Below are 16,472 nucleotides of genomic sequence, written 5' to 3'. Positions count from 1 at the left end.
GACCCTGGAGCGCCCTGGTGCGTGGGCGGCAGAAAGAGCTGGAGACAGGGCCGGGTGCTGTAGCCCTGGTGCCAGAGGTAGATCTGAGCGCCCTGGAGCCTGCTTTAGGCAGGCTCTCTGCTGGCCAACCAGGGCAGGTGGCAAGGGCTTGGCGGCAAGGGGTGACACTAGGGCAGACTGATGAGAGAGCTGCTTAGGAGAGACAGCCTGGCCGGATGGGAACTTGGAACTGGGAGAGGGGGAGCTCCTTCCTGCCCTGAGTAGCCTCTTCCTGTCCTTCTTGCTTTGCCTGCATCTGGATGCTGCTGCCTGCCTGTAGCTGCGTGCGTGCGCTGCACCCCTGCCCTGGCGTGCGCCCGAGCGGGAGAGAGGAAAGCTGCCGCAGAGAGGGACAGAGCTGCCGTTGGGTGAGGTCCTCCTCTTGCGAGTCCTCCCCTGCAGCCTCGCATCCAGGTGTCGGGTCCCCGACACAGGGACCTGAACCTGACGGAGTGGCATCGGTGCCACCATTAACTCCAGTGCCGCCAGCAACCGCAGTGCCACCGGTAACGCCCGTGGCAGCAGCTGCCGCAGCGCCGTCGATCCCCGTTACAACGGAGAGCTCCGAAACGAGCCTTTGGTTACGGAAGCAGCGGGGGCCCGGAGCGGAGGGAGCAAGGCTGGGATCGGAGCTATCGCGACAGTGTCGTGCGTGGCGCCGAGAACTCGGTCTCGGAGCTTCCGGGCTCCATTGTTGGGCGGCTGCAGTCTGCTGCCGTCCCGGTGCGGGCGCGGGCACTGGGGTCCCGGGGCTGGCTGGGGATTGATACACCGCAGCATGGAGCCTAAGAAGGAGCTGGCCCAGAACAACCCCGAGACAGAAGTGCAGCAAGAAGAGAAGAAGGAGGAGCAAGCAGAAAAGAAGGCGAAGGAGGACAAGCAGGAGAAGGATCAGGAGGAAGAGGCAGAGGAAGAGAAAGAGAAGCAGGAGGAAGGTGAAGGTGAAGCTGCCGCGGGCCTCTCTGTGCCTGCCAAGCATTGCCCCGAGTGCGGGCAGAGCCTCCCGCCCAGCTGGCAGCCAGGGAAGCAGCAGTGCCCCCAGCCTGGCACCCAGCGCTTCATCTGCACCCACTGCGGCCAGAGGCGCTCTGGCTTCCGGCGGCGGCAGCGGGGAGGCACCCAGCTGGGCTCCAAGGTTCGGGTGGTGTGTGGTGAGTGTGGCAAGAGCTTTGCCAGCAGCTTTGCTCTCCGAATTCACCGTCACATCCACACCGGGCAAAAGCCGTACAGGTGTGGTGACTGTGGCAAGAGCTTTGCCTTCCGTTCCTATCTCAGGCGTCACCGCCAGATACATTCTGGGAGGAAGTTCCCTTGCCGGGACTGCGGTAAGAGTTTCACCAGCAGCACTGCTCTAATCCGTCACTGGCACATCCACACCGGGGAGAAGCCGTACAGCTGCGGTGATTGTGGCAAGAGCTTTGCCAGTAGCTCTGAGCTCAAAATTCACCGTCGCATCCACACGGGGGAGAAGCCCTACAGCTGTGGTGACTGTGGCAAGAGCTTCGCCAGAAACGGTACGCTCAGAATTCACCGTCGCATCCACACGGGGGAGAAGCCCTTCAGCTGCGGTGATTGTGGCAAGAGCTTTACCAGCAGCTCTGCTCTCACAATTCACCGTCACAGCCACACCAGCGAGAAGGAGTACAGCTGCAGTGACTGCGGCAAGCGCTTCAGCACCACTGCCCGGCTAAAGAGTCACTGCGCCATCCACACCGGGGAGAGGCCATACAGATGCAGTGACTGTGGCAAGAGCTTTACCAGCAGCACTGCTCTGAGCCGTCACCGTCGCATCCACACCGGGGAGAAGCCCTACAGGTGCAGTGATTGCGGCAAGAGCTTTTTCTATAGATTTGAACTCGGGCGACACATTCGCTTCGTCCACGCTGGGGAGAAGCCATACAGCTGTGGTGACTGTGGCAAGAGCTTTAATAGTAGCTCTGCTTTCAGTTATCACTATCACATCCATACCGGGGAGACGCCATACAGATGCGGTGACTGTGGCAAGAGCTTTGCCTGCAGCTCTACTCTCATCCGTCACTGTCGCACCCACACCGGGGAGAAGCCCTACTGCTGCGGTGACTGTGGCAAGAGCTTTGCCTGCAGCTCTACTCTCAGCGATCACCGTCGCATCCACACCGGGGAGAGGCCCTACAGATGTGCTGACTGTGGTGAGAGCTTTACCAACAGGTCTGCTCGCAGCCACCACCGTCGCATCCACACTGGGGAGAAGCCATACAGCTGTGCTGACTGTGGCAAGAGCTTTACCCGCAGCTCTGTTTGCAGCAATCACCGTCGCATCCACACTGGGGAGAAGCCCTATAGCTGTGCTGACTGTGGCAAGAGCTTTACCACCAGCTCTGCTTGCAGCATTCACCGTCGCATCCACACTGGGGAGAAGCCATACAGCTGTGGTGACTGTGGCAAGAGCTTTACCAGCAGCTCTGCTCTCAGATGTCATCATGTCATTCACACCGGGGAGAAGCCATACAGCTGTGCTGACTGTGGAAAGAGCTTTGCCTGCCGCTCAGATTGCTGGCGTCACCGTCGCATCCACACCGGGAAGAAGCCCTACAGCTGTGCTGACTGTGGCATGAGCTTTGCCACCAGCTCTGCTTGCAGGAATCACTGTCGCACACACACTGGGGAGAAGCCATATAGCTGTGCTGACTGTGGCAAGAGCTTTTTCAGCAGCTCTGCTTGCTGCCGTCACCGTTGCATCCACACCGGGGAGAAGCCATACAGCTGTGGTGACCGCGGCAAGAGTGCCTTCAGTTCCCATCTCAGCCAGCACCGCCAAATCCATTCAGGGAAGATGTTCCCCTGCAGTGTCTGCGGCAAGAGTTTCACCAAGAGCACTTCCCTAATCCAGCACTGGCATGTCCACACCGGGGAGAAGCCTTACAGCTGCGGTGATTGTGGCAAGAGCTTTGCCAGTAGTTCTGCTCTCATAATTCACCGCCGCATCCACACCGGGGAGAAGCCATACAGCTGCAGTGACTGTGGCAAGAGTTTCACCAGTTGCTCTGCTCTCAAAATTCACCATCGCATCCACACTGGGGAGAAGCCGTACAGCTGCAGTGACTGTGGCAAGAGCTTCACCAACAGCTCTACTCTCAGAATTCACCGTCGCATCCACACGGGGGAGAAGCCCTACAGCTGTGGTGACTGTGGCAAGAGCTTCATCAGAAGCTCTGCTCTCAAAATTCACTGTCGCACCCACACCCGCGAGAAGGTGTGCAGCTGCAGTGACTGTGGCAAGAGCTTTACCAGCAGCTCTGCTCTCACAATTCACCGTCGCAGCCACACCAGCGAGAAGGAGTACAGCTGCAGTGACTGCGGCAAGCGCTTCAGCACCACTGCCCGGCTAAAGAGTCACTGCGCCATCCACACTGGGGAGAAGCCGTACAGATGCAGTGACTGTGGCAAGAGCTTTGCCAGGAGCTCTGGTCTCAGCCGTCACCGTCACATCCACACCGGGGAGAAGCCCTACAGGTGCAGTGATTGCGGCAAGAGCTTTTTCTACAGATTTGAACTCGAGAAGCACAATCGCTTCGTCCACGCTGGGGAGAAGCCATACAGCTGTGGTGATTGTGGCAAGAGCTTTAATAGTAGCTCTGCTTTCAGTTATCACCGTCACATCCATACCGGGGAGACGCCATACAGATGCGGTGACTGTGGCAAGAGCTTTGCCTGCAGCTCTACTCTCAGCCGTCACCGTCGCACCCACACTGGGGAGAAGCCCTACAGATGCGGTGACTGTGGCAAGAGCTTTGCCTGCAGCTCTACTCTCAGCGATCACCGTCGCATCCACACCGGGGAGAAGCCATACAGCTGTGCTGACTGTGGCAAGAGCTTTACCAGCAGCTCTGCTTGCAGCAATCACCGTCGCACACACACCGGGGAGAAGCCATACAGCTGTGCTGACTGTGGCAAGAGCTTTACCAGCAGCTCTGCTTGCAGCAATCACCGTCGCACACACACCGGAGAGAAGCCATACAGCTGTGCTGACTGTGGCAAGAGCTTTACCACCAGCTCTGCCCGCAGCCGTCACCATCGCATCCACACCAGGGAGAAGTCATACAGATGTGATTTCTGTGGCATGAGCTTCCAGCAGAAGAGAGATCTGAGCAAGCACCTGCGCAGCTGCAGGTACCAGAAGATGAACAGTGACAGCAAAGCTTCCAAGGGTCCCCTCTCTGAGTGCCACCAGGAGGAGCAGGAGCAGCAGGAAGAGGCAGAGAATGAGCAGCAGGGTGAAGGTGAGACCCCCAGCATGGAGCCTCAGAATGAGCAGAGCCAGAGGCATCCTGAGACTACAGTGCAGCAGGAAGAGAAGGAGGAGAAGAAAAAAAGAGACAGTGGAGAAGGAGCACCTGCAGAGACTCAGCTGGTTCCCAAGGTGGTGTCCATAAGCCCTGTTAGATGACTGTCACCATCACCAAACCTCAGCAGAATCAGCACCAGCTTGGTACACTCAGGGATAAAGCTACTGCCCGTGTGGCTGCAAGTCAGGGATTCCATGGAAACTGTGCCTGCAGTAGGGAACTATCCCAATAAAAGACTTCCCAAGGCTCTTGCAAGTTCTTCCAACTCAATCCAGACAAAATTTACCCCCCAGAAACCAAAAAGCTGCATCCAAGCTGCTTTCCAATGCAGCTGAACCTGGAGGCCTCCTGAAGGTCTTTTGCCTACCAGCGGCTACCTCAGTTCCTCAAAGTCATAAACTCACAGACAGGTTTGGGCTAGAAGGCACCTTCCAGATGGTCATGTTCCAACCCCTCCTCCATGGGCAAAGAGACCTTCCCCTAGAGTAGGTTGCTGGAGTCTGTAAGGGAGCAGAAATAGATCTATGGCTCAGCGTGCTTGGGGCTATCAATTGGGAGATTCGTTTAGTACAGGGAGCTTGGCACTTGGCCCCTTGGGCTCAAAGGGCTCTGAACCAGGGAGAATTCCCCGGTGGGACATAAGACCCTGGAGCGCCCTGGTGCGTGGGCGGCAGAAAGAGCTGGAGACAGGGCCGGGTGCTGTAGCCCTGGAGCCAGAGGTAGATCTGAGAGCCCTGGAGCCTGCTTTAGGCAGGCTCTCTGCTGGCCAACCAGGGCAGGTGGCAAGGGCTTGGCGGCAAGGGGTGACACTAGGGCAGACTGATGAGAGAGCTGCTTAGGAGAGACAGCCTGGCCGGATGGGAACTTGGAACTGGGAGAGGGGGAGCTCCTTCCTGCCCTGAGGAGCCTCTTCCTGTCCTTCTTGCTCTGCCTGCATCTGGATACTGCTGCCTGCCTGTAGCTGCCTGCGTGCGCTGCACCCCTGCCCTGGCGTGCGCCCGAGCGGGAGAGGAAAGCTGCCGCAGAGAGGGACAGAGCTGCCGTCGGGTGAGGTCCTGCAGCCTCGCATCCAGGTGTCGGGTCCCCGACACAGGGATCTGAACCTGACGGAGTGGCATCGGTGCCACCATTAACTCCAGTGCCGCCAGCAACCGCAGTGCCACCGGTAACGCCTGTGGCAGCAGCTGCCGCAGCGCCGTCGATCCCCGTTACAACGGAGAGCTCCGAAAAGAGCCTTTGGTTACGGAAGCAGGGGATGCTCGGAGCGGAGGGAGCTGGGCGGGGATCGGAGCTATCGCGACATTGTCGTGCGTGGCGCCGAGAACTCGGTCTTGGAGCTTCCGGGCTCCATTGCTGGGCGGCTGCAGTCTGCTGCCGTCCCGGTCCGGCCGCGGGCACTGGGGTCCCGGGGCTGGCTGGGGATTGATACACCGCAGCATGGAGCCTAAGAAGGAGCTGGCCCAGAACAGCCCCGAGACAGAAGTGCAGCAAGAAGATAAGAAGGAGGAGCAAGCAGAAAAGAAGGTGAAGGAGGAGAAGCAGGAGAAGGATCAGGAGGAAGAGGCGGAGGAAGGGAAAGAGCAGCAGGAGGAAGGTGAAGGTAAAGCTGTCGAGGGCCCCTGTGTGCCAGGCGAGCATTGCCCCGAGTGCGGGCAGAGCCTCCCGCCCGGCTGGCAGCCGGGGAAGCAGCAGTGCCCCCAGCCTGGCACCCAGCGCTTCATCTGCAGCCACTGCGGCCAGAGCCGCTCCGGCCTCCTCCAGCGGCAGCAGGGAGGCACCCAGCCGGGTCCTAAGCTGCTGTTGGAGTGCGGCGAGTTCGGCAAGAGCTTTGCCAGCAGCTCTAGTCCCAGGCAGCACCACCAAATCCATGCTGGGAAGAAGCAGTTCCCCTGCGTTGAGTGTGGCAAAAGCTTTTCCCAAAGTACTCATCTCCTTGACCACTGGAACATTCACACCGGGGAGAGGCCTTACAGCTGCAGTGTTTGTGGGAAAAGCTTTGCCGGCAGGACTGTTCTCAGGCGTCACAGCCAAATCCATGCTGAGAGGAAGCAGTTCCCCTGTGGTGACTGTGGCAAGAGCTTCACCAACAGCTCTGATCTCCTTGAGCACTGGAATGTTCACCTGGGGGAGAAGCCATACAGCTGCAGTGTTTGTGGCAAAAGCTTTGCCAGCAGGTCTGGTCTCAGGCAGCACCGCCAAATCCATGCTGGGAAGCAGCAGTTCCTCTGTGTTGACTGTGGCAAGAGCTTCACCAGAAGCACTACTCTCCGAATTCATCGTCGAATCCACACCGGGGAGAACCCATACAGCTGTGGTGACTGTGGCAAGAGCTTTATCAGCAGTTCTGCTCTTAGATGTCACCATCACATCCACACTGGGAAGAAGCCCTACAGCTGCAGTGACTGTGGCAAGAGTTTCACCTACAGTTCTACTCTCAAAATTCACCATCGCATCCACACCGGGGAGAAGCCCTACAGCTGTGGTGACTGTGGCAAGAGCTTCATCAGCAGTTCTGCTCTCAACATCCACCGTCGCATCCACACTGGGAAGAAGCCCTACAGCTGCAGTGACTGTGGCAAGAGCTTCACCAGCAGTTCTGCTCTCAACTACCACCGTCGCATCCACAACAGGGAGAAGCTGTGTACATGCTGTGAATGCAGCAAGATCTTTATCAGCAGCTCTGCTCTCTGCTGTCACCGTCGCATCCACACCAGGGAGAAGGTGTACAGCTGCCATGACTGTGGCAAGAGCTTTAGCAGTAGCTCTACTCTTAGCCGTCACCGTCGCACCCACACCGGGGAGAAGCCCTACATCTGTGGTGACTGTGGCAAGAGCTTCACCAGCAGCTCTGTTCTCAACCGTCACCGTCGCATGCACACCGGGGAGACGCCGTACAGATGCGGTGACTGCGGCAAGAGCTTTACCCGCAGCTCTGCTCTCAGCTGTCACCAACAGATCCATACTGAGAAGAAGTCATACAGCTGCAGTGACTGCAGCAAGAGCTTCACCAGGAGCTCTGCTCTCAGCTGTCACCGTCGCATCCACACTGGGGAGAAGCCATACAGCTGTGATGACTGTGGCAAGAGCTTTACCAGTAGCTATTCTCTCAGCTGTCACCGTCGCATCCACACAGGGGAGAAGCCCTACAGCTGTGGTGACTGCGGCAGGAGCTTTACCAGCAGTTCTGCTCTCAGCTACCATCGGCACATCCACAACAGGGAGAAGCTGTATGAGTGTAGTGAATGCAGCAAGACTTTCACCACCAGCTCTGCTCTCAGCCGTCACTGTCGCATCCACAGCAGGGAGAAGCCGTACAGCTGTGATGACTGTGGCAAGAGCTTTATCAGTAGCTATTCTCTCAGCTGTCACCGTCGCATCCACACAGGGGAGAGGCCCTACAGCTGTGGTGACTGCGGCAGGAGCTTTACCAGCAGCTCTGCTCTCAGGTACCACTGTCGCGTACACCGGGGGGAGAAGCTGTATGAGTGTAGTGAATGCAGCAAGACCTTTACCACCAGCTCTGCCCTCAGGCATCACCGTCGCATCCACACTGGGGAGAAGCCATACAGCTGTGATGACTGTAACAAGAGCTTTACCAGCAGTTCTGCTCTCAGCCGTCACTGTCGCATCCACAACAGGGAGAAGCTGTATGAGTGTAGTGAATGCAGCAAGACCTTCACCACCAGCTCTGCTCTCAGGCATCACCATCGCATCCACACTGGGGAGAAGCCCTACAGCTGTGGTGACTGCGGCAGGAGCTTTACCAGCAGTTCTGCTCTCAGCTACCACCGGCGCACCCACAACAGGGAGAAGCTGTATGAGTGTAGTGAATGCAGCAAGACCTTTACCACCAGCTCTGCCCTCAGGCATCACCATCGCATCCACACTGGGGAGAAGCCATACAGCTGTGATGACTGTAACAAGAGCTTTACCAGCAGTTCTGCTCTCAGCTACCACCGGCGCACCCACAACAGGGAGAAGCTGTATGAGTGTAGTGAATGCAGCAAGACCTTCACCACCAGCTCTGCTCTCAGGTACCACCGTCGCATCCACAGCGGGGAGAAGCCGTACAGCTGTGGGGACTGTGGCAAGAGCTTTACCAGTAGCTCTACTCTCAGCTGTCACCGTCGCATCCACACCGGGGAGAAGCCGTACAGCTGCGGTGACTGCGGCAAGAGCTTTCTCCACAGTTATGCTCTCCGTTGTCACCGTCGCATCCACACGGGGGAGAAGCCCTACACCTGCAGTGAATGCGGCAAGAGCTTTTCCTGGAGACCTAATCTGACCTGTCACCAACGCAGCCACAACAGGGAGAAGCCATACAAATGTGGCAACTGTGGCAAGAGCTTTACCAGCAGCTCTGCTCTGAGCTATCACTTCCTCACCCACAGCGGGGAGAAGCTGTACAGCTGTGTCTGCGGCGTGAGCTTCCAGCAGGACAGAGATCTGAGCAAGCACCTGCACAGCTGCAGGTACCAGAAGACGAACAATGACAGCAAAGCTTCCAAGGGTCCCCTCTCTGAGTGCCACCAGGAGGAGCAGCAGGAAGAGGCAGAGAATGAGCAGCAGGGTGAAGGTGAGACCCCTATCATGGATCCTCAGATTGAGCTGAGCCAGAGGCACCCTGAGACTGTAGTGAAGCAGGAAGAGGAGGAGGAGGAGAAAAAAGAGACAGTGGAGAAGGAGCAGGCAGAAAAGGAGGTGAAGGAGGAGAAGCAGGAGGATGATCAGGAAGGATAAGCAGAGGAAGAGAAAGAGCAGCAGGAGGAAGGTGAAGGTAAAGCTGTCGTGGACCCCTCTGTGCCAGCTGAGCAGTGCCCTGAGTGCGGGCAGAGCTTCCTGCCCATCTGGCAGCTGTGAAAACAGCTCTGCCTCGAGCCTGGCACCCAGGGCTTCATCTGCACCCACTGTGGCCAGCAGTACTTTGACATCCTTTGTCAGCAGGGGGAAGGCCCCCGAAGAGCCCCAAGCTGCAGTTGGGCTACAATGAATGTGGCGAGAGCTTTGCCGGCAGCCCTGATCTCCTTGAGCACTGCAAGGTCCACACCAGGAAGAAGCAGTTCGGCAGCGGTGTCCGTGGCAAGAACATTGCCTACAGTAGCAGTCTAAACTATCACCTGGCCCTGCACACTGGGGAGAAGCCATACAGCTGTGGTGGCTGCAGCAAGAGCTTCACCCACAGATTTTCTCTCACCAAGCACTGCATTGTCCACAAGACAGAGTAGCCTTTCGGCAGCGGTGACTGTGGCAAGAGCTTTGCCACCAGATCCTCTCTCTCTGGTATCACTGTGCCATCCCCACTGGGGAGAAACTGTACAGCTGCTGTGACTGTGGCAAGAGCTTCTGGTACAAGTACAACCTGACCAAGCACCTGCAGAGACTCAGCTGGTTCCCAAGGTGGTGTCCATAAGCCCTGTTAGATGACTGTCACCATCACCAAACCTCAGCAGCATCAGCACCAGCTTGGTACACTCAGGGATAAAGCTACTGCCCATGTGGCTGCAAGTCAGGGATTCCATGGAAACTGTGCCTGCAGCAGGGAACTATCCCAATAAAAGACTTCCCAAGGCTCTTGCAAGTTCTTCCAACTCAATCCAGACAAAATTTACCCCCCAGAAACCAAAAAGCTGCATCCAAGCTGCTTTCCAATGCAGCTGAACCTGGAGGCCTCCTGAAGGTCTTTCCCTACCAGCAGCTACCTCAGCTCCTTAAAGTCATAAACTCACAGACAGGTTTGGGCTAGAAGGCACCTTCCAGATGGTCATGTTCCAACCCCTCCTCCATGGGCAAGGAGACCTTCCCCTAGAGTAGGTTGCTGGAGTCTGTAAGGGAGCAGAAATAGATCTATGGCTCAGCGTGCTTGGGGCTATCAATTGGGAGATTGATTTGGTACAGGGAGCTTGGCACTTGGCCCGTTGGGCTGAAAGGGCTCTGAACCAGGGAGAATTCCCTGGTGGGACGTAAGACCCTGGAGCGCCCTGGTGCGTGGGCGTCAGAAAGAGCTGGAGACAGGGCCGGGTGCTGTAGCCCTGGAGCCTGCTTTAGGCTGGCTCTCTGCTGGCCAACCAGGGCAGGTGGCAAGGGCTTGGCGGCAAGGGGTGACACTAGGGCAGACTGATGAGAGAGCTGCTTAGGAGAGACAGCCTGGCCGGACAGGAACTTGGAACTGGGAGAGGGGGAGCTCCTTCCTGCCCTGAGGAGCCTCTTCCTGTCCTTCTTGCGCTGCCTGCATCTGGATGCTGCTGCCTGCCTGTAGCTGCCTGCGTGCGCTGCACCCCTGCCCTGGCGTGCGCCCGAGCGGGAGAGAGGAAAGTTGCCGCAGAGAGGGACAGAGCTGCCGTCGGGTGAGGTCCTCCTCTTGCGAGTCCTCCCCTGCAGCCTCGCATCCAGGTGTCGGGTCCCCGACACAGGGACCTGAACCTGACGAAGTGGCATCGGTGCCACCATTAACTCCAGTGCCGCCAGCAACCGCAGTGCCACCGGTAACGCCCGTGGCAGCAGCTGCCGCAGCGCCGTCGATCCCCGTTACAACGGAGAGCTCCGAAAAGAGCCTTTGGTTACGGAAGCAGCGGGGGCCCGGAGCGGAGGGAGCTGGGCGGGGATCGGAACTATCGCGACAGTGTCGTGCGTGGCGCCGAGAACTCGGTCTTGGAGCTTCCGGGCTCCATTGTTGGGCGGCTGCAGTCTGCTGCCGTCCCGGTCCGGCCGCGGGCACTGGGGTCCCGGGGCTGGCTGGGGATTGATACACCGCAGCATGGAGCCTAAGAAGGAGCTGGCTCAGAACAGCCCCGAGACAGAAGTGCAGCAAGAAGAGAAGGAGGAGCAGGCAGAAAAGAAGGTGAAGGAGGAGAAGCAGGAGGAGGATCAGGAGGAAGAGGCGGAGGAAGAGAAAGAGCAGCAGGAGGAATGTGAAGGTGAAGCTGCCGCGGACCCCTGTGTGCCAGGCGAGCATTGCCCCGAGTGCGGGCAGAGCCTCCCGCCCGGCTGGCAGCCGGGGAAGCAGCAGTGCCCCCAGCCTGGCACCCAGCGCTTCATCTGCACCCACTGCGGCCAGAGCCGCTCCGGCCTCCTCCAGCGGCAGCAGGGAGGCACCCAGCCGGGTCCTAAGCTGCTGTTGGAGTGCGGCGAGTTCGGCAAGAGCTTTGCCAGCAGCTCTAGTCCCAGGCAGCACCACCAAATCCATGCTGGGAAGAAGCAGTTCCCCTGCGTTGAGTGTGGCAAAAGCTTTTCCAAAAGTTCTGATCTCCTTGACCACTGGAACATTCACACCGGGGAGAAGCCTTACAGCTGCAGTGTTTGTGGCAAGAGCTTTGCCGGCAGGACTGTTCTCAGGCGTCACAGCCAAATCCATGCTGAGAGGAAGCAGTTCCCCTGTGGTGACTGTGGCAAGAGCTTCACCAACAGCTCTGATCTCCTTGAGCACTGGAATGTTCACCTGGGGGAGAAGCCGTACAGCTGCAGTGTTTGTGGCAAAAGCTTTGCCAGCAGGTCTGGTCTCAGGCAGCACCGCCAAATCCATGCTGGGAAGAAGCAGTTCCCCTGTGTTGACTGTGGCAAGAGCTTCACCTGCGGCTCTGATCTCAGAATTCACCGTCGCATCCACACCGGGCAAAAGCCGTACAGGTGTGGTGTCTGTGGCAAGAGCTTTGCCTTCCGTTCCTATCTTAGCCAGCACCGCCAAATCCATGCTGGGAAGAAGTTCCCCTGTCGAGACTGCGGCAAGAGCTTCACCAACAGCACTGCGCTAATCCATCACTGGCACATCCATACTGGGGAGAAGCCCTACAGCTGCGGTGACTGTGGCAAGAGCTTCACCAGAAGCACTACTCTCAGAAATCATCGTCGAATCCACACTGGGGAGAACCCATACAGCTGTGGTGAATGTGGCAAGATCTTTACCAGCAGCTCTGCTCTCAGAATTCATCATCGCATCCACACCGGGGAGAAGCCCTACAGCTGTGGTGACTGTGGCAAGATCTTTACCAGCAGCTCTGCTCTCAGAATTCATCATCGCATCCACACTGGGAAGAAGCCCTACAGCTGCAGTGACTGTGGCAAGAGTTTCACCTACAGCTCTAATCTCAGAATTCACCGTCGCATCCACACCGGGGAGAAGCCCTACAGCTGTGGTGAGTGTGGCAACAGCTTTAGCAGCAGCTCTGCTCTGAGATGTCATCGTCACATCCACACTGGGGAGAAGCCCTATAGCTGTGGTGACTGTGGCAAAAGCTTTACCAGCAGTTCTGCTCTTAGATGTCATCGTCGCATCCACACTGGGAAGAAGCCCTACAGCTGCAGTGACTGTGGCAAGAGTTTCACCTACAGCTCTACTCTCAGAATCCACCATCGCATCCACACCGGGGAGAAGCCCTACAGCTGTGGTGACTGTGGCAAGAGCTTCACCAGCAGTTCTGCTCTCAACTACCACCGTCGCATCCACAACAGGGATAAGCTGTATACATGCTGTGAATGCAGCAAGATCTTTATCAGCAGCTCTGCTCTCTGCTGTCACCGTCGCATCCACACCAGGGAGAAGGTGTACAGCTGCCATGACTGTGGCAAGAGCTTTAGCAGTAGCTCTACTCTTAGCCGTCACCGTCGCACCCACACCGGGGAGAAGCCCTACATCTGTGGTGACTGTGGCAAGAGCTTCACCAGCAGCTCTGTTCTCAACCGTCACCGTCGCATGCACACCGGGGAGACGCCGTACAGATGCGGTGACTGCGGCAAGAGTTTTACCAGCAGATCTGCCCTGAGCTGTCACTGCCTCATCCACACCGATCAGAAGCCATACAGCTGTGCTGACTGTGGCAAGAGCTTTACCAGTAGCTATAATCTCAGCCGTCACTGTCGCATTCACACTGGGGAGAAGCCGTACAGCTGTGGTGACTGTGGCAAGAGCTTTACCAGCAGCTCTGCTCTCAGCTGTCACCATCGCATCCACACTGAGAAGAAGCCATACATTTGCAGTGACTGCGGCAAGAGCTTTACCAGGAGCTATTCTCTCAGCTGTCACCGTCGCATCCACACAGGAGAGAAGCCCTACAGCTGTGGTGACTGCGGCAGGAGCTTTACCAGCAGTTCTGCTCTCAGGTACCACTGTCGTATACACCAGGGGGAGAAGCTGTATGACTGCTGTGAGTGCAGTAAGACCTTTACCAGCAGCTCTGCCCTCAGCCGTCACCGTCGCATCCACAGCGGGGAGAAGCCGTACAGCTGTGATGACTGTGGCAAGAGCTTTACCAGCAGTTCTGCTCTCAGCTACCACCGGCGCATCCACAACAGGGAGAAGCTGTATGAGTGTAGTGAATGCACCAAGACCTTCACCACCAGCTCTGCTCTCAGCCATCACTGTCGCATCCACAGGGAGGAGAAGCCGCACATCTGTGGGGACTGTGGCAAGAGCTTTACCAGTAGCTCTACTCTCAGCCATCACCGTCGCATCCACACCGGGGAGAAGCCGTACAGCTGCGGTGACTGCGGCAAGAGCTTTCTCCACAGTTATGCTCTCCGTTGTCACCGTCGCATCCACACCGGGGAGAAGCCCTACACCTGCAGTGAATGCGGCAAGAGCTTTTCCAGGAGACCTAATCTGACCTGTCACCAACGCAGCCACAACAGGGAGAAGCCATACAAATGTGGCAACTGTGGCAAGAGCTTTACCAGCAGCTCTGCTCTGAGCTATCACTTCCTCATCCACACTGGGGAGAAGCCATACAGCTGTGATGACTGCGGCAAGAGCTTCACCAGGAGCTCTACTCTCAGCCATCACCGTCGCATGCACTCTGGGGAGAAGCCGTACAGCTGTGGTGATTGCAGCATGAGCTTTCTCCACAGATATGAACTCACGCATCACCATCGCCTTGTCCACACTGGGGAGAATCTATACAGCTGTGGTGACTGTGGCAAGAGCTTCACCTGGAGCTCGGCTCTCAACCTTCACCGTCGCATCCACACTGGGGAGAAGCCGTACAGATGTGGTGACTGTGGAAAGAGCTTTGCCAGCAGCTCTGCTCTCAACCTTCACCGTCGCATCCACACCGGGGAGAAGCCATACAGCTGCAATGACTGCGGCAAGAGCTTTCTCCACAGGTATGCCCTCACTTATCACCGCCGCATCCACACCGGGGAGAAGCCATACAGCTGCGGTGACTGCGGCAAGAGCTTTCTCCACAGGTATGCCCTCACTTATCACCGTCGCATCCATACCGGGGAGAAGCCATACATCTGTGGAGACTGTGGCAAGAGCTTTTCCAGGAGATCTAGTCTGAACTGTCACCAACGCAGCCACAACAGGGAGAAGCCATACAGCTGTGGTGACTGTGGCAATAGCTTTACCAGTAGCTCTGCTCTGAGCTATCACTGCCTCACCCACAGCAGGGAGAAGCTGTACAGCTGTGTCTGTGGTGTGAGCTTCCAGCAGGACAGAGATCTGAGCAAGCACCTGCGCAGCTGCAGGTACCAGAAGACAAACAGTGAGAGCAAAGCTTCCAAGGGTCCCCTCTCTGAGTGCCGCCAGGAGGAGCAGCAGGAAGAGGCAGAGAATGAGCAGCAGGGTGAAGGTGAGACCCCCAGCATGGAGCCTCAGATTGAGCCGAGCCAGAGGCACCCTGAGACTGCAGTGAAGCAGGAAGAGGAGGAGGAGGAGAAAAAAGAGACAGTGGAGAAGGAGCAGGCAGAAAAGGCGGTGAAGGAGGAGAAGCAGGAGGAGAATCAGGAGGAATAACCAGAGGAAGAGAAAGAACAGCAGGAGGAAGGTGAAGGTAAAGCTGTCATGGACCCCTCTGTGCCAGCTGAGCAGTGCCCTGAGTGCAGGCAGAGCTTCCTGCCTGTCTGGCAGCTGTAAAAGCAGCTCTGCCCCCAGCCTGGCACCCAGGGCTTCATCTGCACCCACTGTGGCCAGCAGTACTTTGACATCCTTTGTCAGCAGGGGGAAGGCACCCAGAAGGGCCCCAAGCCTCAGTTGGGCTGCAATGAATGTGGTGAGAGCTTTGCCGGCAGCCCTGATCTCCTTGAGCACTGCAAGGTCCACACCAGGAAGAAGCAGTTTGGCTGCGGTGTCCGTGGCAAGAACATTGCCTACAGTAGCAGTCTAAACTATCGCCTGGCCCTGCACACTGGGGAGAAGCCATGCAGCTCTGGTGGCTGCAGCAAGAGCTTCACCCACAGATTTTCTCTCACCAAGCACTGCATTGTCCACAAGACAGAGTAGCCTTTCGGCAGCGGTGACTGTGGCAAGAACATTGCCTACAGTAGCAGTCTGAACTATCACTTGGCCCTGCACACTGGGGAGAAGCCATACAGCTGTGGTGGCTGCAGCAAGAGCTTCACCCACAGATTTTCTCTCACCAAGCACTGCATTGTCCACAAGACAGAGTAGCCTTTCAGCAGCGGTGACTGTGGCAAGAGCTTTGCCACCAGATCCTCTCTCTCTGGCATCACTGTGCCATCCCCACTGGGGAGAAACTGTACAGCTGCTGTGACTGTGGCAAGAGCTTCTGGTACAAGTGCAACCTGACCAAGCACCTGCAGAGACTCAGCTGGTTCCCAAGGTGGTGTCCATAAGCCCTGTTAGATGATGTCACCATCACCAAACCTCAGCAACACCAGCACCAGCTTGGTACACTCAGGGATAAAGCTACTGCCCATGTGGCTGCAAGTCAGGGATTCCATGGAAACTGTGCCTGCAGCAGGGAACTATCCCAATAAAAGACTTCCCAAGGCTCTTGCAAGTTCTTCCAACTCAATCCAGACAAAATTTACCCCCCAGAAACCAAAAAGCTGCATCCAAGCTGCTTGCCAATGCAGCTGAACCTGGAGGCCTCCTGAAGGTCTTTTCCCTACCAGCAGTCACAGCAAGGTTTGGGTTAGAAGGCACTTTCCAGATCATCTTGTTCCAACCCCTCCTCCATAGGCAAGGAGCCCTTCCCCTAGAGTAGGTTGCTGGAGTCTGTAAGGGAGCAGAAATAGATCTATGGCTCAGCGTGGTTGGGGCTATCAGCTGGGAGATTGGTTTGGTACAGGGAGCTTTGCACTTGGCCCCTTGGGCTGAAAGGGCTCTGAACCAGGGAGAATCCCCTGGTGGGATTTAAAACCCTGGGAGTCCCT

The 16,472-nt window shown here is 57.2% G+C and overlaps 2 protein-coding genes across 2 annotated transcripts; both read left to right on the top strand.

Annotated features, from left to right (window-relative positions):
• The first annotated feature begins 733 nt into the window (after positions 1-733).
• On the top strand, positions 734-4,604 carry LOC135174614 (zinc finger protein 721-like). Its single transcript, XM_064141949.1, has one exon. It carries the CDS (start codon positions 818-820, stop codon positions 4,463-4,465), a length of 3,648 nt encoding a protein of 1,215 aa, XP_063998019.1. The 5' UTR covers positions 734-817; the 3' UTR covers positions 4,466-4,604.
• Positions 4,605-5,651: 1,047 nt separating this feature from the next.
• LOC135174600 (uncharacterized) lies at positions 5,652-16,087 on the top strand. The gene is made up of 3 exons (XM_064141932.1): positions 5,652-9,102; positions 9,309-9,585; positions 10,794-16,087. The coding sequence occupies exons 1-3, from the start codon at positions 5,802-5,804 to the stop codon at positions 15,088-15,090; spliced, it is 7,875 nt and encodes a 2,624-aa protein (XP_063998002.1). The 5' UTR covers positions 5,652-5,801; the 3' UTR covers positions 15,091-16,087.
• Positions 16,088-16,472: the final 385 nt, after the last annotated feature.

Source organism: Pogoniulus pusillus, unplaced genomic scaffold (genome assembly GCF_015220805.1).
Source record: "Pogoniulus pusillus isolate bPogPus1 unplaced genomic scaffold, bPogPus1.pri scaffold_94_arrow_ctg1, whole genome shotgun sequence".
NCBI lineage: Eukaryota > Metazoa > Chordata > Aves > Piciformes > Lybiidae > Pogoniulus > Pogoniulus pusillus.
The sequence above is the reverse complement of the archived record's forward strand: the minus strand, read 5'-3'. Positions and strand labels throughout refer to the sequence as shown.

Bases quoted from the DNA above. Each gene is read 5' to 3' on its own strand.
- LOC135174614 (XM_064141949.1), top strand. From the start codon at position 818: ATGGAGCCTAAGAAGGAGCTGGCCCAGAACAACCCCGAGACAGAAGTG.
- LOC135174600 (XM_064141932.1), top strand. From the start codon at position 5,802: ATGGAGCCTAAGAAGGAGCTGGCCCAGAACAGCCCCGAGACAGAAGTG. The intron at 9,103-9,308 runs AAGCAGAGGAAG...CTTTGTCAGCAG, and splicing joins GGAGGATGATCAGGAAGGAT to GGGGAAGGCCCCCGAAGAGC. The intron at 9,586-10,793 runs GTAGCCTTTCGG...AACCTGACGAAG, and splicing joins TGCATTGTCCACAAGACAGA to TGGCATCGGTGCCACCATTA.